A 23,511-nucleotide genomic window follows, 5' to 3' on the forward strand; every position below is an offset into this window, starting at 1 on the left:
TTTCCTGCACATCCCCTCAACGGGGCTGCCCCCCACAGCAGGTGAGCCCCCACCATGAGTTTGAGAGACCAGGGCTGCTGGGGCCTGGTCATGCGGGGCCCGGACAGGGGGCTGTCCCGCTGTGAGGAAGCTCTTGTCTTACCCTCCTCTGAGCCTCAGAGCTTGTGAGGTTAGTTCCTGGGTTCCCTGGGTGTGGGCAACCTCTAGCCCTGTTCATCCCTTGCGTTTCAACAGTACCCCCAGGTGACCCCCACCCCTGATGTTCCTGCTTTTCTATTTTTATTGTTGCTAAATCACAGCTGACACTTTCCTGGCCTGAGACTGAGCCCTCCAGTCTCCAGCCATTCCTTATAGGAAGTAAGAACAGGGAAGTGGATAGGGGAAACAGACCTTTCCAGAGGGAGAGGCTGGCATAGGAAGGGCTGAGTCCCATGGGTGTGTGCTGGCACCGACAGCCCCATAGGCAGGGACCTTCCCCCCGGCACCCTTCTCTCTCCCCACAGCTTCCCCCGCCCCGGAAAAGCTAGCAAGCCTTCCTTCCTTCCTCCGGGAAGCACATCTATCCAGAGCAGGCTCATCCCCGGCGGCCACACAATGGCCCTTATCAGCCGTGGAGCCAGGCGTAGACCCAGTGCACACCAGGTCTCACTTATTTCCTGTTTCCACCCAGCGGGTCGGGGTGGACCCAGAACGGCCATATCCTGACTGGGGCCCAGAGGACGGAGAGCACCCCCCATTCCCCTTTCCGCCTCTCAATCACTGCTGGGCTCACCCCTCCCACACAGGAGGCTGGGTGTGTGGCGACCTCAGTTCACCACGGGGGAGGTGAGCATGCGGGGGGGGGGGGGGACCCCTGGGGTCAAGCCCCGGGGCCGCATTAATCAGAACGGGGAGGCGGGTCTAGTGTGATACACTTTCTGCAATTGTTCTCCCACAATAATCTTGAGAATAGGGACATCATCTGTATTTTACAGACTACTGAGACCGCTCCGCGGGTGGGTTCAGACCCCATTCCTGTTTTTGGTCCTGTGGGAAACCACAGGTGCCTGCAACTTTGAAGAGACTGTACCACTTCTCTGAGCCTTGGCTTTCCCATCTGCCCCATGAAGGGTGCCATGCAGTAACCCTGGCGATGGCTGTGCATGTGAGAAGGAACAGGTGGGCAAGTGAGGGCTTTGGAGGTCCCTAGGTGTATGTGTTGGGGGCAGGGATAGGTTACCATGGGGGAAAACTCAGCAAGAAGGGGCTGAGGAGAAGTGGGGCAGAAAGAGAAGATGGTGGCATTCTGGACTGGTTAACGCAGGCAGAAGGCTCAACACCAGGGTATGCAGAGCAGTGGGTCAGGAAGGATGAACAAGAGCTCATTTGACTTAACAGAGCACATTAAGCGGCCACCGGCATAGATGGCATGCTCCACCTGGTTAGGGCCCCGGAGGCTCACCATTCTAGAACCTCATCCTAGCCCCAATCCTGGCCACTTCTGCAAATCTCAGACACAGAAGTCTAGTTGGGATCTACAGGGTCCCTGTTCCTGGAATCTACAGCTAGTCCCAGGCCCATCACCGTACCCCCACCCTCCAATCATCAGTCACACGCAAGTGTAAAAGCCACGCTTCTAATTACCCCTGCACAATGTAACAGTCACAAAACAGCCAGCCATGGCCTGCTGGAAGTCAGGGGACAATTCTTCATACACAGGCTTGCGGGGGAGAGTATGCAACACAGAGCAACTGGAGTAACCCTCAGTCCCAGGACACAGGATGGCAGGACAAGCACTGAGCAGGCTCCCAGAGGTGTCTTCTCCTGGGAAAAGGGCTGCCGAGTGACCATGGCGGAGGCAAGTGCTGGATGTGGGGACAGGCCATGTCCCCAAAGCCCCTAGAGGGTGTTCTCTGAAGACCCCCAGGGCCAGATCCTCCAAAATGTCTTGAGCTGGTTCTCCCTTCTGCCTGCCCCACTCTGAGGTCCCGGGGGGTCCAGTCGTCAATGACTCTTGACAAGGGTGGCGCAGATGCACCTAACCTGACAAGGACCACCCTGGAAAAGTCTGTGGCCACAGCTCCTTGACCACTTGTCACCCCTTCCTCAGATGGCAGGGTGGAGGCATGGGACTCAAGCTACCAACAGAAGCGAACCTGGATCCTTCCCAGTTCTCTCTGTCAGGATCTGGAACTTCCATGCAGTCAGACTCCGTGCCATGGGTAGGGAGGAAGGTTGTGCTGGCCGAAGGACCCTCATCAACCTGCTCATAACCATGGCGTAAGAGCCTGGCTAGAGGGGCCCCTCCATTCTGCCCACTGAGTCAGACTGCTTTTGCTGAAAGCAGGAATCCCAGACCCTCTGCTCACTCCTCACGGGGACAAGCTATGAGATGCCAAGACTCCTGGAATCCAGCACTGCTTGCACCAGTCTATGTAGCCTGTACAAATGTGAGCATCTCCCCTCCCAGACAGCCTGAGGCCCAGGACGGCACAACAAGAATGCAGGCCTGTGCCAAATGGGGCATGTGCCTGGCAGGACTACTTGGGCAAGACTAGAAGAGGGGGTAGGAATCCAGAAATGAGACGCAGAACTGTCCCCAGGTCTTCGCTGTTGACACACTAGCTGGTTTCACTCACATCTCAGCAACAAAAACCTGTATTTAAGCGGCTAATTCCAGAGATGAGTAGTGGAGAGAGCAAATGAGCCTGGTTAGAGCTCACTCTGGGAGGAGTATGTGGAGGACACTTGGCTGTCTCTTCAGGGGGCCAGGCTGGGCCCCCAGCACTCCCGGCAGTGGAAAGGCAGAGCTGGCTGCCAGCTCTGGCCTCCGCCTGGGATTCACTCCCATCCTGGCTCAGATCTGTGGCTGTGCTTCACCCAGTGGGTCCTCCCTCAAGGAGCCAGGAGGGATCTGCAGGGATAAAGCAGGTGGTGGAAATGGAGAGCGGGTCTTCCTCCGTGCTTTCCATCACCCCCGTTCCTGCACTGCAGCGGCCCCTCATGTACAGGCTGGTTCCCAGGCCTGGGCCTCAGGGAGCCAGTGATGAGCTCAAGCCCTCACCCTTCCCCTTCCCTCACCAGCACTGCTTACCTGGAAGGGTCTGCTTATCCCCACCACAGAACGCAGACTGTTGCTGTAGTAACAGAGGAGAAACTCATCTTCAGTGGTAGGGATATTGCTGATGTCGATGTAAACCTGGAGGGGGATGGACAGGACTGGGGTCAGCTCCAGGGCTCTGGGCTCCACCCAGCTCTGAGTGACAAGTTATTCAGCACTCTGTTCCTTCCACAAGACAGGAGTGCTGAGGCAGGCCTGCCTGCTGGTGATGTACCTGGTGCTGGTGACGTACCTGGTTCAGGTTGTCGCTGCAGGAGACCTTGCTGTCCCCGACCCAGGCGTAGGACACGTAGTCATTAACGTCCCGCAGCCCCACCTGTGAGGGGGAGTCAGGCCATCAGTGGTCAGGGAGGACATGGGACCCAAGGCAAGTCCTAAGGAGGAGATGGTCTCCCTGCTGGGCCTGGCTACCGTACTGTGCGCCTCCCCGCCGCCCTTCACTGCCAGCCTTTAGCTACAGAAGAACCGCTGGGGTGGATGAGGGTGAGTTCGTCAGCATCTGCCCAGCTCCCAGGAGCCCTCGGGAAGGATGAACCAGGGGCTGTCGCTGATGGACTTCCTGCCTTGCCACCACATCACCTTGTACAGTCCAATCCAGTCCCACGGGCTGCTGGGGAAGTCCGAGGTTGAAGAGTAGCTGACCATCATGTCATTTTCCATGGTCCACAGGTCCTCAGGCATCAGGACGATCAGCGGAGCAGACACCAATGGCTTCAGCTAGACACGGGGGTGAGAAGGGGGCTGAATCCCGCAGCATCATTCCCTCCTCTGAGGCCAAGTGTCCCTCACTGTGCCCTTCCAACATAGCGGGGAAGGTGGGGCACCCAGAGGGGGTGGGCATGGAACTCCACTGGGCTGCTCCAACGGACCTTGGCTGGCCATCAGGAAAGAGGGCCGAACACCAGTCGGGGGGTGGCTGCCACTGTCAGGGAATCCCATGGCGCCCAGCGCTGGTGGGTAGGAATGGCGGAGAGCAGAGGCACGGCTGAGAGGCTTAAGGAGGCGGCCAGGCAGCTGCTCTCAGGCCTCCCGCCTTATCTGACCCAAAGCCCCACATGGGGGGATGCTCTGGTGAGAACGGCTGTGAATGTGCAAGAACACAACGCAGACACCAGCGGGGGCCGGGCACGGTGGCTCACGCCCATAATCCAGGAACACAACGCAGACACCAGCGGGGGCCGGGCACGGTGGCTCACGCCCATAATCCAAGAACACAACGCAGACACCAGCGGGGGCCGGGCACGGTGGCTCACACCCATAATCCAAGAACACAACGCAGACACCAGCGGGGGCGGGGCACGGTGGCTCACGCCCATAATCCCAACAGTTTGGGAGGATCACTTGAGCCCAGGAGTTCAAGACTAGCCTGGGCAACATAGTGAAACCCTGTGTCCACAAAAAATACATAACAGCCAGGCGTGGTGGCGTGCACCTGTAGTCCCGCTACTAGGGAGGCTGAGGTGGAAGGATCAATCACTTGAGCCCAGGAGGTGGAGGCTTCAGTGAGCTATGATACCGCCACTGCACTCCAGCCTGGGCGGCAGAACGAGACCCTAACACACACACACACACGCCAGTAAACCTGTATGAAAACGTGAAGGCTGAGGAGCAGCAGCCTGAAGGAGGCCAACACCGCCTTGGTCATTCAGATAGCAAGATACAAGGACGCAGGGATGGAGGGAGCGCCCGTTGCAACTTGATCCAGATAGATTTAGCACAAATAAAAGAAGTCCTACTTCTCACATTGGGTAATAAGCCTAATGGAACTCATTAGCCCCAAGGGACAATACCCAAAGGAAATGGAAACCTTTTCACAAAGGGTTTGAACACGGTTTTGACAGACAGAGCCATCAACGGCTCCTAAGAGGAGCTTGGATATCCGACCTGGCAGGAAAGGCAATCATGGCCTCCACAGGTCTCCCCTGGGGGACTGGCTGACATTCGAATCCAGGGATGGAGGGCTTGGGGATGTGGCCAGCATAGCTATTCCTCTGGCAAGTATCAGGCAGCCCAGAAGTTCACCTCCAAGTCGAATGTGCCGGAGACAGGCTTGTGGTCGCTGATGCCGTACATCATGTGGCTGCTGTAGCCCCTCAGAGACAAGGAGAAGTCTGACGCCGGCGGTCCGGGAGTGTCGGGGCCAGCACAGGGCTGCCGCTTCAGCCTCCACAGGATGCGATCGGTCCATGCAGGCTTGCGTTTTTTCTCACTGCAGGGGCAGGGGGCATAAAGAGGAAGAATGGGGAAAGAAGAAAAGGTTGGCCTAAGAGCAGAAATGAGCCCACATGAGCTTGCTGGAGCCCCTAACTCCAGCAACTACTGGCAGCCACAGACCCCCGGGGCCAGAGCCGGAGGGAGCAAGGCGGCAGGCAGGAAGGTGCCCAACAGAATCCAAAGTATGCCAGCCCTTGTCAGACTTAGCCAGGACCCTCTGTATGTCTAGCTCATGTTTTTATGGATCAAATTGTGACTCAGAAACATTCCATTTCAAAGCTTTGCTTCTTTCTTGAGCAAAAGCAGCAGTGGATCAAAGCAGCTGAGGTTTGAGATTCTGAGGCTGGACACACCTGAGCTTGTATTTGGCTGCCCTGCATACTAGAAGTATGCCTCAGGAAAGGAAAGGGAAGCATTTAGGAAATGCTTACCAGACGATGCCTATGATCAGTACTGTTACCACACCTTTTATTTTATTTTATTTTTTTAAAAGAGACAGGGTCTTGCTCTCTCATGCAGGCTGGAATGCAGTGGTGACATCACAGCTTACTGTAGCCTCAAACTACTGGGCTCAAGCGATCCCACCTCAGCCTCCTGAGTGGCTGGGACGGTAAGCGCGTGGCACTATGCTTGGCTAATTTTTAAACATTTTTTTGTAAAGACAGTATGTTTCCCAGGCTAGTTTTCAACTGCTGGCCTCAAAGGATCTTCCCATCTCAGCCTCCCAAAGTGTTGGGATTAGAAGGCATGGGCCACTGTGCCTGGGTGTATCATGCTCTCTTTACAGGTGGAGAAACTGAGACTTAGCTTAGAGGGGAAGCACCTTTCCCAAAGTCACAAGCTACTAAGTGGTGGAGCCAGGATTCAGGGCCAGCCAGCATGACCACAGAGCATGTGCTCTTAACCACCAAACTAAACTAACCTCTCTCAGGCCTCAACTTCCTCGCCTGCCAGTGGAGGGAATAACAGTAGTTACCATGTAGGGTTGCTAGGATGAGTCAATGAGATAAAGTACATAAAATGTTTAGCACGGTGCTTGGTGCAAAACGAGCTCGCCATGCACACTGGCCTTTATGATTTCCTCTCAAGAGTCGACTGAGAGGCCGGGCGCGGTGCTCACGCCTGTAATCCCAGCACTTTGGGAGGCCAGGGTGGGTGGATCATGAGGTCAGGAGATCGAGACCATCCTGACTCTCTACTAAAGGTACAAACATTAGCCAGGCGTGGTGGCGGGCGCCTGTAATCCCAGCTACTCGGGAGGCTGAGGCAAGATAATTGCTTGAACCTGGCAGGCGGAGGTTGCAGTGAGCTGAGATCATACCACTGCACTCTAGCCTGGGCGACAGAGCAAGACTTTATCTCCAAAAAAAGAGTCGACTGAGAGACCTCCCACCTGTTCTTCACTTGCCAGTTTCCCTGAGGGGTTTGGAAAAGGTCATACGCCCCGGAGACAAAACGCATTCCTCCTCTAGGTAACTGAAGTTGACCAAAGACGAGTCTCTGACCCATAACCCAGCCTTCCGAAGCAACTACTGGGGCAGTTTCTAAGTCCAGCTTGGCCTTGAGGCCCTGCCCTCCTGGAGACCAGCAGCTCTGAGTCCTGGAGGTGGGGTGTGTGTGTGGTGGGGGAGGAGGACAGCTGCTGTTTCTGGGTTCCACCCCCTTCGTGGACAATCTCCTTTTTTGAATCAACCCAGAGTAATAAAGCCTGATTGGATCAATCAATCAATCAATCTATAGACAGGGTCTCACACACTCTATCTTATCTATTGATCGATCGACAGGTCTCACTGTGTTGAATGAATCCTATCTATCTACCTATTGATTGATCAATCCATCGACAGGGTCTTGCTGTGTTGCCCAGGCTGAGTGCGGTGGCACAATCCTAACTCACTGCAGCTTCAAATGCCTGGGCTTCAAGCAATCCCCCACCTCCGCCTCCTGACCAGCTGGGACCACAGGCATGTGCCAGGGCACCTGGCTATTTTAGAACCTTTAAGGCGTCTTCACTGCCTCCAGAATAAAGTTAAAGTCCCCAAGTAGGGCTTTCAAGGGGCTCAGGAGTCTGACCACCCCCGTCCTTCATCTCACACCACTTCCCCAGACCCACTCCACCTTGGTGACTCTCTCAAGCCTCTGGACCTTTGCTTTTGCAGTATTTGCTGCCTGGAACACCTTTCTTCACCAGGGAGAGGCCTTTGCCGAAACCATCCCAGACATTAGCTTTTTGCTTCTGAAGTTTTTTTTTTTTTTTTGAGACGGAGTCTCGCTCTGTCGCCCGGGCTGGAGTGCACTGGCGCAATCTTGTGCGCCAAAAAAAAAAAAAAATTTTTTTTTTTTTTTTTTTTTTTTTGTATTTTTAGTAGAGACGGGGTTTCACCATGTTGGCCAGGCTGGTCTTGAACTCCTGACCTTGTGATCCGCCCGCCTCAGCCTCCCACAGTGCTGGGATTACAGGCGTGAGCCACCGTGCCCAGCCCCATTACCAAGTTGTAAGCATTGCTAGGCACCTGCTGTCCAAGGCAGATTCAGGGATGCAGTGTCTGTGGTCTCTGGGATGGGAATACCACATTCCAGTGCCCTCTGAACACTCCTTAGAAGAGTGAAAGATTGGAAACGACCCAAGGAGCCAACAGGCAGACCAGGGTTAGTGAAAGTTACCGCTTCTTGACCACTCCCTTGACGCCCTTTAATTTCATTACTGCTCTTTGAAGTAAGTACTGTTATCACCCCATCTTAACAGTTGAAGAAACTGAGGCTTAGAGAAATGAAGTCACTTGCCCAGGGGCATACAGCTCTCAATTAACAGGATGGAACCTTCCCCCAACTGGTCTCTGATTCAAAAGTCTGAGCTCACCACTGTGACGCCATTCTCCTCAGTTGCTAGAATACTTACTCTTTTACTGTTGAAGGGACACCAGTACATTGGGAACATTTATTTAAAATAGCAGTTGAATAGGCCAGGCACGGTGGCTCATGCCTATAATCCCAGCACTTTGGGAGGCCGAGGCGGGCGGATCACAAGGTCAGGAGTTCAAGACCAGCCTGGCCAGCATGGTGAAACCCAGTCTATACTAAAAATACAAAAATTAGCTGGGCATGGTGGCACATGCCTATAATCCCAGCTACTTGGGAGGCTGAGGCAGGAGAATCGCTTGAACCCGGGAGGCAGAGGTTGCAGTGAGCCGAGATTGCGCCACTGCACTCCAGCCTGGGTGATAGCGAGACTCCGTCTTAAAAAAAAAAAAAAAAATAGCAGTTGAATAAAGAAGGAGACAAAAATAGTGTTTCCAACTGTGAGTATATGGAGCTGTAAACATTAAGATTAGACTGGCATTTTTGAGGGACGAGCTTCAGCTTGGGTTTTTAGTAAGTGTACCTGGTTATTGAGTACCTGTGTGCCAGGATCTGTGCTAATGCTGAGGATACACAGGACACTCCAACAGCTAAGTCCTTGCCTTCAGGGCTTACACACTAAGTGACGTGCTGAGTGGGAAACAGAAAATTGCAATGTAGTGTTAATGGTATAATACTGGTATAAAATGCTTCAGTGGCCGGGCGCAGTAGCTCATGCCTGTAATCCCGCACTTTGGGGGGCCAAGGCGGGCAGATCACGAGGTCAGGAGATCAAGACCATCCTGGCTAGCGCGGTGAAACCCCGTCTCTACTAAAAATACAAAAAATTAGCCAGGTGTGGTGACGGGCGCCTGTAGTCCCAGCTACTCGGGAGGCTGAGGCAGGAGAATGGCGTGAACCCGGGAGACAGAGCTTGCAGTGAGTGGAGATCGTGCCATTGCACTCCAGCCTGGGCGACAGAGCAAGACTCCATCTCAAACAAACAAACAAACAAACAAACTTGGTAATGAACCACACAAATGCACGTTCTCTCTTTCAAAGCATTCTCCCTCCCTAACTTCCCTGTGATGGTTTGGAGCCCATATATGCTGTCATGTAAGGGTCTTCCCCAAGCCCTGACCACAGCCTGTCTCTCCTTCCTCCTCAGGACTCTCAGCCCACCGCCACCCCCCTTTTTTCCTTTTCCTTGCCACGGCCAGGCTGATCACTGGGCATACCAAGATTTACTTAGCCCTTCTTATGTGCCCCGCAACTGGGGATATGAGAAATAGGATGGACAAAGTTCTTGAGGAGCCTGTTTAGCAAAATCCAAGAAACAAGCAAAGTGAGCGTGTACAAATTAACCAAGTTCTCCCCACCCCACCTTGTTTTTCTTTAGAGACAGGGTCTTGCTGTCATGCAGGCTGGAGTGCAGTGGTGTCCTCCTAGCTCACTGCAGCCTCCTTGAACTCCGAGGCTCAAATGATCCTCCTGCTCAGCCTCCTGAGGAGCTGGGACTTCAGGGGTACACACCATGCCCAGCTATTTTTTTTTTTCTTTTTAAGACAGGGTCTCACCGTTGCCCAGGATGGAGTGCAGTGGTGTGATCACAGCCCACTACAGCCTCAACCTCCTGGACTCAAGCAAGGCTCCCACCCCAGTCTCCTGAGTAGCTGGGACTACGGGTATGTGCCACCATGCCAACTTTTCTATTTTTTTGTAGAGATGGGGTTTCGCCATGTTGCCCAGGCTGAACCTGAACTCCTGGGTTCAAGTGACCATCCTGTCTCTGCCTCCCAAACTGCTGGGTTTAGAGGTGTGACCCATCATGCCTGGCCTTTATTTTTTTTTGAGACGGAGTCTCGCTCTGTCACTCAGGCTGGAGTGCAGTGGCGTGATCTCGGCTCACTGCAACCTCCGCCTCCTGGGTTCACGCCATTCTCCTGCCTCAGCCTCCCGAGTAGCTGGGACTACAGGTGCCCGCCACCACGCCCAGCTAATTTTTTTTTATTTTTAGTAGAGACGGGGTTTCACCGTGTTAGCCAGGATGGTCTCAATCTCCTGACCTCGTGATCCACCCGCCTGGCCTCCCAAAGTGCTGGGATTTCAGGCGTGAGCCACCGCACCCAGCCACACCTGGCCTTTTAAAAAAATTTTGCAGGGGGAGGGTTCTCACTCTGATGGTGAAACCTCATCTCTACTAAAAATACAAAAAATTAGCCAGGCATGGTGGCGGGTGCCTGTAATCCCAGCTATTCAGGAGGCTGAGGCAGGCGAGAATCACTTGAGCTCAGGAGGCGGAAGTTGCAGTGAGCCAAGATCATGCCATTGCACTCCAGCCTGGGTGACAAGAGGAAAACTCTGTCTTGAAAAAAATAAAACACTTTGTCTGGGCTCACAGTGACAACTGTAACAAAACTCCAGTGCAACCCCGGACTTTAGCAGGATTCCCGCCCTGCCCTCAGCCCTTTTGCCCTCCCTATAAGGGAGCTGGCCTCGTTTCTCATTACATCTTGGCTCAGGGACACTGTAGTGGCTGGCCCAGCACACTAACGCTCACAGTCACTTCATCAAACCGGCCCCCTCCAGGTGCCTCTCGTCAGTGTGCTGACTGATTGGAAAGCCCGCGTTTCTGCTTTCTGCGAAACTCTGTGCCTCCTTCAAGATACTGTCCTTGACAGGAAGTCTGACAGGCCTCTCCTAGCTTTAGCTGTCCACCTCCTTAACATTTGCTCCAACCTTCTGCACAGAGTTCTGGAAACCTTCTATTGACTAACTCCCAGGCTTGGTAACACATGCCAGGTACTGTGCTACTCCCAGGGATGGTCCTAAATCAGATCGTCTCTGCTCTCTGGGCAATCACAGTACAGTAAGAAAGGTACGCTGTGTCTCAAAAGCAACACTGAAAGCATGGCATGCGCAAGGCTGGGGGTGGCACAAGGCAGGAGAGGAACTCTCAGTGATATGGGGAGGGGCCGGGAAGGCATCCTAGGAGAAGTGATGTCTCAACTGGGTTTCCAAGGATAAAATAACAGTGTCATTAGCTAGGAATGTCTGTTTCCCAGGTGGGCTCAGGCCCTACTCACTGCAGAACTCCCAGCTGCCCCTGGATCCTGGCCCCAGCCAGGAGTATTTCAGTTACCATGTCCCCCGCTCCCGCCCAGACAGTCTTGCATTTCCTGGGCTCCAGCCAAAGGGAAGCAGTACCGAAGGCTCACGAGTCTACAGACACAGATACGAGTTCCAATCCTCGTGCGATGAGGAAGTCTGTTACTGCTTACTTATATATTCTTTGAGACTCAGTTGCTTTCCTTGTAAACAGGCAATAATAACACTGTTTACCTAACGAGGACATGGTAGGAACTGATACAGGCAAAGCCTCGGCGCACACCTGCACACCAATCACGATGAGCTGTTATTTGGAAATAGGTGCGTGCCTCCTCCTTAGCGGGAGTCTGCCTTCCTCACCGTGCCATCCTTTTTCCTGTTGCTGGCAAGGATGACCGTGAATCCTGAGGTACGATGGGCTTGAGGAAAGCACTGTGGGCTACAGACTCAGAGATCAGTCTCAGCCCCAGCTCTGCCACTCACTGGCTGAGCTACCTGGGGAAGCCCTTGAACTTCTCCAAAGCTCTCTACCCTTTCAGACCCTGCCAACTCCAGCCCAGATCCAGCTTTTGCAACAAACTTCAGTCTCCTGAAGGTCTCTCTGCCATAGGGCTGGGAGAAGGGGATGCCTGGCCGTAGGGCCTGCCAGCAGCTCTCTTCCTGCTGGTAAGTTTTTAAAGAGGATTTTTTTTTTTGGAGACAGGGTTGCCCAGCTGGAGTGCAGTGAGTCAATCTCAGCTCACTGCAGCCTTTAACTCCTGGGCTCAAGTGATCCTCCTGCCTCAGCTTTCCTGAGTAGCTGGGACTACAGGCACATGCCACTACACCTAGCTAATTTTTAAATTTTCGTAGAGACAGGGTCTAACTATGTTGCCCAGGCGGGTCTTGAACTCCTGGCTTCAAGCACCCCCTCCCCACCCAAGGCCCTACCCTGTCCTTACAGCTCCCACCATGACTCTCGTTTCCAATGGATGGCTGCAGAGACTGGCAGTCTCCCTGCAGCTGTTGATCTGGGCCGGCCAGCCTGCTGCAGCCTGGTCTCTTACCTCCTTTCCTGCCTGCTCTGTTGCCCAGGGCGGGTCCCTTCCCCAGCGTCCACTGCCTCCTCTTCTGTGGACGGCCCTGCTCACGACCCTACCCTGTCTTGCTCCACACTGCTGAATCGGCTCACTCTTTCCCCCTTTCCTTGGCAAGGATATTTTGGCTTTGCTGTACCACTTCCAGAACCAAGCTTGAGTTCTACCTCTTGTCTTGGTCTGGCTGTGGAGATATTTCTTCCCTGGCTAAATCCCAAAGCCCTGGGCTGCCCTGCCAGTACCTCCCGCCTCCCTCACAGAGACACTCTGGCTAGGAGGAATGAACGAGCTGCTCCCGCTGGAACAAAGACCCTCATGACATGTAAGGGGCTCTTCTTTTCTTCAAAGAGATTAGGTTCCTTGCCCCAAAATGAGTCAGGGACATGTTGCCAGTGGTTCTTTCTCAGGTTTTGGTGGTTATTTGGCCCCTTCTCAGCTTCTTAGAAAGGTTTTCAGTAAATCTATCATGGGAAGACATGAATCTATTTATTTTATTATTATTTTTTTGAGATGGAGTCTCGCTCTGTCACCCAGGCTGCAGTGCAGCGGTGAGATCTCGGCTCACTGCAACCTCCGCCTCCTGGGTTCAAGCAATTCTCCTGCCTCAGCTTCCTGAGTAGCTGGGATTACAGGTGCGCGCTACCATGCCTAGGTAATTTCTGAATTTTTAGTAGAGATGGGGTATTACCATGTTGGTCAGGCTGGTCTCAAACTCCTGACCTTCAGTGATCCACCTGCCTCGGCCCTCCCAAAGTGCTGGGATTACAGGTGTGAGCCACCGCGCCCAGCCGGCATGAATCAAAAAAGTCACAATAGCTGTTCTCTCCCATGGTTACTGGGTGCCGGCCTCCTTCAGTCCTCAGCCTCATGAGGTGTGTGCTCTTCTCATCCACACCTTATAGCTGACAAAATCAAGGCCTAAACGCTTTGGCTAAAGTAAGACAGAGCCGTGCTGCTAACAACCAGACTCATGATCTCTGCACTGATCCTGATGAAACTCTCTACCTACTACTTCCCCTTCTCACACAGGACCTGACCCATTCACAGGCTGGGGCAGGCGTCCTTAATACCAGTAACTGGCTGGGCCAAGCTTTCTGCCCCGTTTGGGGACCAGAAGGTCTGGGGTTTCCCGAAGCTGAAGTGCAGTCCCTCCTAGGTCAGGAGGCAGCTGCTCCACCCTCTCCTCTGGTTCTATCTGTAACACCCCCACCCCCCACACACCTCTCCTGCCCTTGCTGGCACTGGCTTTCCTCCCACTCTCTCGAGATCTGGGACGGCTCCCCGAGTCAGCGCCTCATGAAGTGGACAGGAGGTGCCACTCTGGAGAGGGGATGGCTAGACCAATTCCTGCCCCCACTAACACTTCTATTCTGAGACAGTTCCCATGCCAGCAGGGTCAGTGTAACCTGACTTCCTAGACCTTCTGGCCCCCCACTCCCTCCTCACCTGGTGTCATAGTCGTTGGAGTTCCTATCAAACTTGTAGGTGGGCGGGAAGAGTAGGCGGCCCTCCTGGAACTCCCGGAGCAGCGGGTCATGTTTCTTGGCAATGCTGAGCTGCAGACAAAGTCATAGTTCCCATCTCCCAGTAGTCTCGACCCAGTGGCCCAGCACCACACTCCATTCAAGGGATCAGCACATGCCGTCACAAATGCGGCAAGAGTCAAGCAATGCCACTCCAATTCCTCACTGCCCCAGTGACTACTCAGCAGCCCACTCCCACCAGAAAGCAGGTGAATCCTTTCGGAAACATTACCAAGGCCCAGGGGAGGCAGCTGTCTGCCGTTTCCCAGTCCTTAGACTGCAGGGACCCGACTTGGAATTCCCTCTCTAGAGGAGGTCACTAGCAGCCATGTGTCAGGGGGGAACCTGGGGAAGCCAGGGTCCTCCAAAGGGGCACCTCACCCTCCAAGAGGGAAACGAGGCTGGGGATGGGAAAGACGACAGGGATACGATGGGCTGATGCATGATGGTGCCTGGTGAAAAGCCCTTCTGGTTCCCTATTCTTCTTCTTTTTTTTTTTTTTTTGAGATGCAGTTTTGCTTTTGTTGCCCAGGCTGGAGTGCAATGGCGCTATCTCTGCTCACTGCAACCTCTGCCTCCCGGGTTCAAGCGATCCCCCTACCTCAGCCTCCCGAGTAGCTGGGATTACAGGCACGTGCCACCACGCCCGGCGAATTTTTTTTGTATTTTTAGTAGAGATGAGGTTTCTCCATGTTGGTCAGGCTGGTCTCAAACCCCTGACCTCAGGTGATCCACCCACCTTGGCCTCCCAAAGTGCTGGGATTACAGGCATAAGCCACCGTGCCCGGCCCCTATTCTTCTTTTTTAAATAATTCATTTCATGCTTTGTATCTGGCTTCCTATTCTAAAGCACATCCAGGGGCTGTTACCCTGGCTTTTCCATGTGAAGATCAAGCGTGGCTGCCTCACCCCTGGATGCGAAGCCCTGCTAGACAGCCTCCCCCACCAGACCTGGGCAAAAGAAAACAGCAGCGAGGGCATCTAGCAACACTCTGCACAGCTCACATGGCCCCCACCGTGGGCTCAGATCAACCCCTGGGACCCTCCCCTCACTGGATACCTGGTCCTTCTCCCACAGGCCACTGTAGCACCGATTTTTAATGGATTCCCGAACAAAGTGCAACCCAAAGTCCTCGATCCGAAAGTTCATGTCTCCAAACCAGATAATGAGGCTTCAGAAAAAAAGGAGGGCAGCCTGAGGATTTGTGATGAAGTCAGGGAAGGGAGATCACCAGGTGGCTCAGCCTGCTCAACCCAAGGGCTGCTGGGGCACAGAAAACCCGAGGGGCAAGTGAGACGCCAGGGCACGCGTGGGTCCTCTGGAACTGTTCTCATGGCTCCTAAACCACCATTCAAACCAAAGAGACCTACCAAAGAGCCTGCTCTGGCAAACACAGAGCAGGCTGTGGCCCTTCCTTCCTCTCCTTAACTGGTCACGAGGAAAGGCTGAGAAGCCCTCCTGGTGACCTCAGGAGCCACAAGGTCCTTGACCTGTTCCCAAGTGTTCAGGGTTTCTAGGCAGGACAGACGGGCTGGAGGAAGGGGACCCCAGGCAGGCAAAGCAAGGGGAGACAGCAGATGGGCACCAGGGAAAGGGCAGGGAGAGGGTGGGAGCCAGAACACTGACGACACTGGCTGGGGGATCCGTGACGGGGCAGAGGACGCTGGCTTGGGTCAGCGTGGGGGCAGAGGGCGGGGAACGGTCTGCAGACCCAGGCTCACTCGTGGGGGTTAGCGTGGGGCAGAGGGCGGGGAATGGTCTGCAGACCCAGGCTCACTCGTGGGGGTCAGCGTGGGGCAGAGGGCGGGGAACGGTCTGCAGACCCAGGCTCACTCGTGGGGGTTAGCGTGGGGCAGAGGGCGGGGAACGGTCTGCAGACCCAGGCTCACTCGTGGTCCAGGATGTTGGGGATGTCTCGCCCCTCACAATTCTGCATCTCCAGGATCCGGTCAAAGTGCTCCAGCCGCTGGTAATTGTTGGAAATGTGGGGAGGCAGGTGGCAGTTGATGATGCTGACATAGTAGCCGTAAAGCTTCAGGCAGATGTTGACTCCACCTTTGTTCCCCTGGTGGAACAGGTCAACAGAAGAGTGGGAAGCTACTCTGGGTTGGACACACCCCTCTTTCCACATCCTAGACCTGAGGGGAGACAGTCTCACTTCCTGCAGGGTCTCCTAGGGACAGTAACTAAGCTTCCCAGGGTGATCTCTCCATGCACAGAGCCCAGCTCGCCTCACCTGGCCTCAGGGATAGCAAGCCCACTCTGAGGCAAAAGAACAAACATGCATTGGGCTGGACAGAGGACCAAGATTCCTTTCACTTCCTTTTTCTTTTGCCCAGCTCCACAGTTACCAGCCCTTCGCAGCTCACGACTCAGACAATAGCTCAGTCCTTACCCAGTACCCAAACAGGCCAGTGGGGGTGGATTTAGTAGACAGAATCTGGATATAGGGCAAATGCTGATACTTGGCAAAGACCAGTAAGAGGATCCCCTGCATACGGACATGGGAGACCTGCAGGAGAGAGAGGGCAAAGGTCGCTCATTAAACCGCACAGGCCAAGTGCATCCCTTCCAAGCTCCGTGCTAGGGACTCTAGAGAGCCCTCAGCTACATGCAGTGTCCTGCTCCAGGGTCTACGATATCCCAGTTTGAATCTCAGAGTTTCAAGCCTTTCCATTCTTCTTCTCAGCTGCCAAATGATACATTCTGGGGGCTGAGGTTTTAGATTCTGCGCCTAGGCGTGCGGGTGGCGGGAAGAGAAGATAAGCTAAGGATACTGGCTTTGAAGTTAGATCTGGGTTCAAACCCTGGCTCTGATTCTTAGTATTTGACATTGAGGCAGTTTCTCAGTGTATTTTCTCATTGATAAAGTAGGAATCTATCTCATAGATGCTGTGGGGATTATCTGAAAGCTATTATTTTTTGGTTTGAGCATTCTTTTTTTTTTGAGACGGAGTCTCGCTCTGTCGCCCAGGCTGGAGTGCAATGGCGTGGTCTTGGCTCACTGCAACCTCCACATCCTGGGTTCAGGTGATTCTCCTGTCTCAGCTTCCCAAGTAGCTGAGATTACAGGCGCCCACCACCAGGCCTTTTATTTTTAGTAGAGATGGGCTTTCACCGTGTTGGCCAGGCCGGTCTTGAACTCTCGACCTCAGGTGATCTGCCTGCCTTGGCCTCTCAAAGTGCTGGGATTGTAGGCGTGAGCCACCGCGCCCGGCCAAGCATTCTTAAAAGGAAGGAACGTAAGAGGTTTCCAGGATACTGGAAATGCTCTTCTTTATCCCCTTCCCTTCCTCCCTCTCTCCTTGGAAATGTTCTTTATCCACCAGCTGCCCCCATTCCTCCCTTTTTACTTAGAGACAGGATTTCGCTCTGTCTACCAGGCTGGAGTGCAGTGGTGCAATCATGGCTCGCTGCAGCCTTGACATCCTGGGCTCAGGCAATCCTCCCACCTCAGCCTCCTGAGTAGCTAGGACCACAGGTGTGCACCAACATGCCCGGCTATTTTTGTTTGTTTTGTAGAGACAGGGTCTTGCCATGTTGCCCAGGGTGGTCTTGAACTCCTGGGTTCAAGCAATCTCCCTGCCTCTATAATCCCAAAGTGCTGGGATTACAGGCGTAAGCCACCGCATTCGGCCTGCTCTTTATCTAGATGTGGCTGATGGTAACATGGGTATATGCAAAAATCCATCAAAGTGTACACTGAATTTCTGCATGCTTTTCTGTGTACATTATAGCTCAGTGAAAAAAAAAATAGGAAAATGTTCCCCCCAAACCCCATAACTATATACTGCGTGCAGCTGGGTGTCCATGAAGGCAACACCCATGGAATGCCAGTGGGTAAGGACACATGCTCACAGGCTAGGGAGAATAGCTAACATCTGCTCAAGTGCCTCCTCTCATTTACTCCTGTCAAGCCTGTAAGGAATCACCGTCCCTGTTTTGTAGATGAGGAACTAAGATTTAGGGAGGCTAAGGAAGCAGTAGGGCTACCTGTATTGTAAAACAACATCAAAGAGCTAGGACTGCCAAGATCCCTACTATCTGCAGCTGCAAAAGCTGGGGTGGGAATGGGCCGCAGCCAGTAGCTCTCCCTCTCAGGTTCAGGCTGTCTACCACCAGCACCCGAGGAGCTGTTTCCGGAGAATGAAGTGTGGAGGCCAAGGAGGAAATCCCCGGGTGGGGAGCGTGTACTGGGGCCTTCCAGGAATTATGAAACTTGATCCTGCAGGCCACGAGCCCTGGCATAGCGGAGTTGAAGCAGGGGGAACCTCAAACCCAGCACTGGGTAAGGGAGGCATCGGAACTTCAGGTGGGCCAGAGGTTGCTACAGGTGTGTCCTCAAGCCTACCTTCCTCCCCAGTCTTCTCTCTCCCACACCCAAGCACACGTGACAACAGGGATGGAGGACAGGCTGGACCATGAGGGGCTGACTCCCAGGGTCAGGATTGAAGCAAGGGGACTGATAAAGACTCAGGAAAAGTTTCAGGCTTAATCCCCACCCACAAAGCAGCTTTAGGCCACTGGGTTCCACCACAAAGACACTGGCTCACTTTGTGAAGGAGCAGCAGGGAAGTGGGGGCGGGGAGGGTGGGGTTGGGGCAGGACAGAGTTAGACTGGGAGAAAGGGTGGGGCTGTGGGAAAAGCAGGAGAGTTCTAGGGAAAGTTCTAGTTGGAGGAAATGAAGTAGGAGGAGCGAAGAAAGGACTAGCAAGAGGTGGCTGGGGGCCCTGGAGCAGTGGAAGGGGGTCAGCCCTTCTCAGTCTATAGCTGGCAAATGCACGGAGCTCACCCATCCACCCTGATTCTTGGCTGGGGAAAGAAGGGCATTCATTTTGGGTGCCAGGCCCTCAGTCTGGCCCCCCAATCTCAGTAGGCCACAAGCTGAGCTAATTTCCTTGGCTCAATTCCATCCTACCAATCCTTTGCCAGTCAGCCGAGAAGCAAGGAGGCCTGCAGTCTTGGGAAGGGAGTGGCGGGTGAGAGAGAAGTGGTTGTGTCCTCTATAAGGATCTAGCTCCCTATCTACAGAAGGAGGCCTCTGGGTTTGATGTGGAGGGAACCAAGGGCTGGTGTTTTCTATCCTCAGCAGGAGTTCTAAACCTTAGATTCTTTCCTCCCCATTCTGTTCCCCCTCCAAAGGACACACAGCTCTTGCCTCAGTACCCCCAGGCAAACTAGGCTGACAGAATCCATTCTGAAGAACAAGAGTCATCCAGGAAGGGGAAAGAGGGAATTCTGGTATTTCTAAGTAGCTGTATACCAGGTGCTGTGAATGGGAGTGTGTTTCATTCCTCAGGTGTGCAGGGCAGAACCAAGGTGAAGGTGAAGATCTAGCAACCCAGGGCCTTCCTGTGGACTCTCCTACTGTCTAAAGACACCCCAGAGTATACTGGTCTCTCAGACTAAGAAGGCCGCCCAAAGTACCCACCACACCTGACTCCCCTCTCCTAACCTCTGGACCCCCAGAATCTGAAGTGCACGTCCCGTATGACCTGAGGATACCCTACGACACCAGCAGGCTAGCCATGCCTAAGATCTGTCAATCTTAAGAGTTCCCCAGCATAGCAATAAGGTATTAGTAGTTAAGAACTTGGGTTATGAAGTTTGAGAGATCTGGATCCAAATCCCAGATAGCGCATGTGGCTTCTGAGCCATGGTTTTCTCTGTAAAATATCTCTATTTCAACAGACTTGTTAAGATTTTAAAATAACATATAATAATATAAAGAGCTACTTATGATGTTTAATACCAAGTAAGCACTTGATAAATGACAGCTGTATGATTACACTCAGAGACTTCAGGACGGGCATTTGAGTAGAGACTGGTGGCTGGGGCAGGGGCCAGCACTGAGGTGATGACAAGCCCTGCTGCACCTCCCCTCAGAATCTTCCCAAGCTGAAACATATCCAGGTGTTAACCCAACCCCTGGAGACTCCAGCTCCCTCAGAAAGGCGAAGGCAGGCAGGAGCCCCAGGGGTCCAGGTGGAAGGGAGGTTTAGCCCTTTAAACAAATGGGAAACAGCATGAAAGACTGAGCAGGAGTAAGAGGAACACATCAGACCAAACAAGCAGGGGTCAGTGCAGATGTGAAAACACAGTTGTCAAGTGCCCGTGAACTGGCAAGTTACCTTGATGAAGCTCAGAGGGGAAAGCACATCCATGAGGAAACTGCTCCACGAGTCATTAAAGGCAGCATCGGAAAGGAGGCTTATGATCCCAGAGTTCAATTCCTGCAAACTGACCATGCCAGCTCAGAGGCTTGGCCCCTGGCCTCCAGGCTACTTCCCCTGCCACAGATATTTGATACCATCTTCACGGACTTTCAAGGCCTGAGTTCTGATGGCCATGAGGTCTCCCTCCCCTGCCTGCTGATCTCCAGCCCCCTTTGCCGTTGCTGACCCGGGACCAGAGACATGGGACTGTCCCTGAAGCAGGCTGAAAGCTCCCAGCCTTCAGACTCCAGAGCGGAGGAGGGCAGGTCACAGTGCTTCCCACAGGGAAACCTGGGACTGGTCAGGGATGGGCAAAGGAGCCTGCAGATACCTACCCAATAACATATATGTCAAGATTGAGGTTCCGGTTGTTCAGCTGAAGCAGGTCACTGAGATCCAGAGGGGGCGCCGCCGAAGCCACGTTCCAAGTCACGACGTGTATGCTGCGGAAGGGATGCAGAGGGAAGTCATGGAGGAAGGAGGGTAAGATAGTGCACGGGGTCGGCCGGGCGCAGAGGCTCACACGTGTCATCACAGCACTTTGGGCGGCCGAGGTGGGCGGATCACCTGAGGTCGGGAGTTCGAGACAAGCCTGGCCAACGTGGTGAAACCCCGTCTCTACTAAAAGTACAAAAATTAGCCCAGCATGGTGGCGGGCGCCTGTAATCCCAGCTACTCTGGAGGCTGAGGCAGGAGAACTGCTTGAACCCACGAGGCAGAGGTTGCAGTGAGCCGAGATTGTGCCACTGCACTCCAGCCTGGGTGACAGAGTGAGACTCTGTCTCAAAAGAAAAAAAAAAAAGATAGTGCACGGGGTCTAGGCCTGCTCATGTCACTGCAATCTGCCACACTCATGATGGGAAATGTGGGTTTCTGTGCTGGTGGAGGGAATGGGGATACTGAACCATCAGCTGTCCGTCCTCACCTTTCTCTGCTGAAGCAAGAAATCCCCACCCTGGACTGGGTCCTCCATGCAGGCTCACAGCCACCCACACCTGGCAGCACTAGTGCTGCTGATACAGCAGAGTTGCCAAAGGGAGCCCAAGAATTTCAGGTCAGGCTAGGGAAGGGTTAGGGGGCTGAACTGCCAGGAATGTATTCATTCCATCAGCTCCTCCAGCCACCCACACCCCTCTGTCATCATGTATGGCTCAGTCAGCAACTTCTGATCCCTACTTCTCACCCCAAGTGTTCCTAAGACCACCAGGAAGATCCTAGGGGTTCAGATTTCACCTTGTGATAGGCCTCAGCACTACAAGGGCAGTGGAATTTAAAAAATAAAAGAGATAACACCACCATATTCCCTTCCTCTCTCCTCCCTAGCAGATCCCTGGAGCAAGCCAATTTTGCCAAGCACTTCAGCGAGACTTTTTTTTTTTTTTTTTTTTGAGACTGAGTCTCACTCTGTTGCCCAGGCTGGAGTGGACTGGGATGATCTCGGCTCATTGCAGCCTCCGCCTCCCAGGTTCCAGCAGTTCTCCTGCCTCAACCTCCCAAGTAGCTGGGATTACAGGTGTGTGCCGCCACATCTGGCTAACTTTTTTATTTTTAGTAGAGACGGGGTTTCACCATGTTGGCCAGGCTGGTCCTGAACTCCTGATCTCTCAGGTGATCCGCCCGCCTCGGCCTCCCAAAGTGCTGGGATTACAGGCCTGAGCCACCGCGCCCGGCCAAGGAGTTTTTAAGTAACAGGTTTCTCGACATCTCTCTTAAGAGTCTATGCTCTATGTCTGCGTAGTATTCCGTGAAAAATAAAGAGTACTCTCTCGGGAAAAGTCATCAGTTGGATAACATTTTCCACCTCAGCTTACAAGTCTTAGGGAAGCAAGAAAACTAGATAAGGGGCCTCAATGACACTGGATCCAGTCAGAGGCTCAGGAAAGAGAGACCTACAGATGTCTTTAGTGGAACAGTCAGTCACAGCAGCTCTTCAAGAAGCCTCAGACTGTGCGGAGCACAGAGCGGGCAGGAGCTACAGACCCTGCAGAGACCAGGAACAGCCTAGCATGAGTCCTAGGCACACGATGAGGAGTACCTGCAGCAGCTGGAGATCTGGAATGGCAGAGGGTACAGGGGGATGGGAGAAAAGGGCAGATGATGCCAAAACATCTCTCCTCCAACAGACCCTGTTCTTAGAGGTCGATGTTCTCAAAAGCACTTCAAGAAATTCTCGGCCAGTTTAAAGCAACTTCCTGTCCCTCCCTGTTAGCATAAACAACACTATACAGAAACCACCTTCCCAGGCACTCGGCCTGAGATTCTGAGCTTCATTTGTTTACGATCTCCCCCTGCTGTCCGACAGAGGCTTAAGGAACAAAGACCTTTTACTCAGAGACTTCTTTTCCCAGACTCACTCTAAGAGGATGGAGAGCAAAAGTCCGGATTTCTTGTTCCCACTCTCAAATCCGACGATTAGCAGCAAATCCAAGCATCGTGACTTAGACTAAGTGGGCGATTAGCGTTGTTCCCCGTGAAAGAGCAGGCAAGAGACCAGGCTAAGTCACTTCCCTAAAGGATCTTATCTCAATCTGATTTCGGATTCCCGGCGTTCACCATGGGATCAGGCAGACCTCCTGATGTATGTGCTGATGAAAAGTAGGAAAAAGATTTCTAACCGAGAGCCGAAGGGTGACGGCCTCGTTATGTCTTTAACCTCAAACAACCCCACACGGCTGGCCTCTCCAGAAAGAAACCGGGACACCTGCTGCGCCCGAGTGGGAACGAGCTTGGCGGCCTCGGCTTAGAGGGGGCGCGAGGCTCGGGCCCAACACAGCCCACCTGACACAGGCGTGGGAGAAGGCGGGAGCGCCCCTGAACCAAAGGCAGTCATGGAGGTCTGGTACCTTGTCTCCCAGTCTGCGTCCACCCCCAGCCCGCAGCCCAAGGGGCGCCGATCCCCCCGAGCAGGCCTGCCTCTGACGCCAGGGTGCCCTCACCTGAGCCTCCTGCCTTTCGGCCCGCTCAGCTTCCGCGAGCTCATGGCCGCCGTCGTCCCCGCGCGGTGGTCCGGCAGGTTCGCGTCTCCCGGCCAGCGGGTCCCGGCCAGAGCAGCCCTGCGAGCGGCCGGTCTCACGCGCCTCGCTGTCGCGGACTGTTTTTCTTCCGGACTCCGACCGTCCGCCCCGGCTTCCGTCAGAGACGCGCCCTCCGCGCACCCCGGGATCTGGGTGGTGCGGTTCGCAGAAGGAGGCGGGACTCTCCCACGAGCGCAAAGCTGCGAGAGGCTGAGCGAAGACGGGTTCGCGGACGTAAGAGGGGCGTGTCGGGCCTGTCATCAGCGCACGCGCAACACTGCCCCAGACGACGGGAGGTGTGCGGCCGCCACTAGACCCGGCCCAGCCCGCGCCCGCCGTCCGCAGCTCCCAGCGTGCCCCGCGCCAGGGGCCGTCTTCCGGCGGAAGTTGTCGCTTCGCCACCGCCGCAGCCTCTGCCCCACTC

General features: G+C 54.0%; 1 protein-coding gene across 4 annotated transcripts; it reads right to left on the reverse strand.

The window, feature by feature from the left end:
• Window positions 1-1,601: 1,601 nt before the first annotated feature.
• Window positions 1,602-23,473, reverse strand: INPP5K (inositol polyphosphate-5-phosphatase K). 4 transcript variants are annotated; one of them, XM_055367110.2, is made up of 12 exons: window positions 23,010-23,473; window positions 20,409-20,516; window positions 19,990-20,098; window positions 16,253-16,369; window positions 15,747-15,922; window positions 14,917-15,028; window positions 13,780-13,889; window positions 5,123-5,309; window positions 3,680-3,817; window positions 3,333-3,416; window positions 3,074-3,178; window positions 1,602-2,893 (listed from the first exon to the last, which is right to left on the reverse strand). In XM_055367110.2, exons 1-12 carry the CDS (start codon window positions 23,051-23,053, stop codon window positions 2,837-2,839), a joined length of 1,347 nt encoding a protein of 448 aa, XP_055223085.2. In that variant the 5' UTR covers window positions 23,054-23,473; the 3' UTR covers window positions 1,602-2,836. The 4 variants fall into 4 exon arrangements, with proteins under 4 accessions (XP_055223085.2, XP_055223088.2, XP_055223087.2 ...); XM_055367113.2 differs by lacking the exon at window positions 23,010-23,473 and adding an exon at window positions 22,428-22,656 and having other exon boundaries at window positions 19,990-20,091; XM_055367112.2 differs by lacking the exon at window positions 23,010-23,473 and adding an exon at window positions 22,428-22,656.
• Between the last annotated feature and the right edge of the window lie 38 nt (window positions 23,474-23,511).

The sequence above is a fragment of the Gorilla gorilla genome, chromosome 19 (genome assembly GCF_029281585.2).
Source record: "Gorilla gorilla gorilla isolate KB3781 chromosome 19, NHGRI_mGorGor1-v2.1_pri, whole genome shotgun sequence".
In the NCBI taxonomy this organism is placed as follows: domain Eukaryota; kingdom Metazoa; phylum Chordata; class Mammalia; order Primates; family Hominidae; genus Gorilla; species Gorilla gorilla.

What these genes read in the sequence shown, in the direction of transcription:
- INPP5K (XM_055367110.2), bottom strand. Translation starts at nt 23,053, where the DNA reads ATGAGCTCGCGGAAGCTGAGCGGGCCGAAAGGCAGGAGGCTCAG. An exon ending in CTTGACATATATGTTATTGG is followed by an intron (nt 20,099 to 20,408) that starts GTAGGTATCTGC and finishes TGGCATGGTCAG; the next exon opens with TTTGCAGGAATTGAACTCTG. An exon ending in CCCAACATCCTGGACCACGA is followed by an intron (nt 15,029 to 15,746) that starts GTGAGCCTGGGT and finishes TTTTTTCTGAAG; the next exon opens with CCTCATTATCTGGTTTGGAG.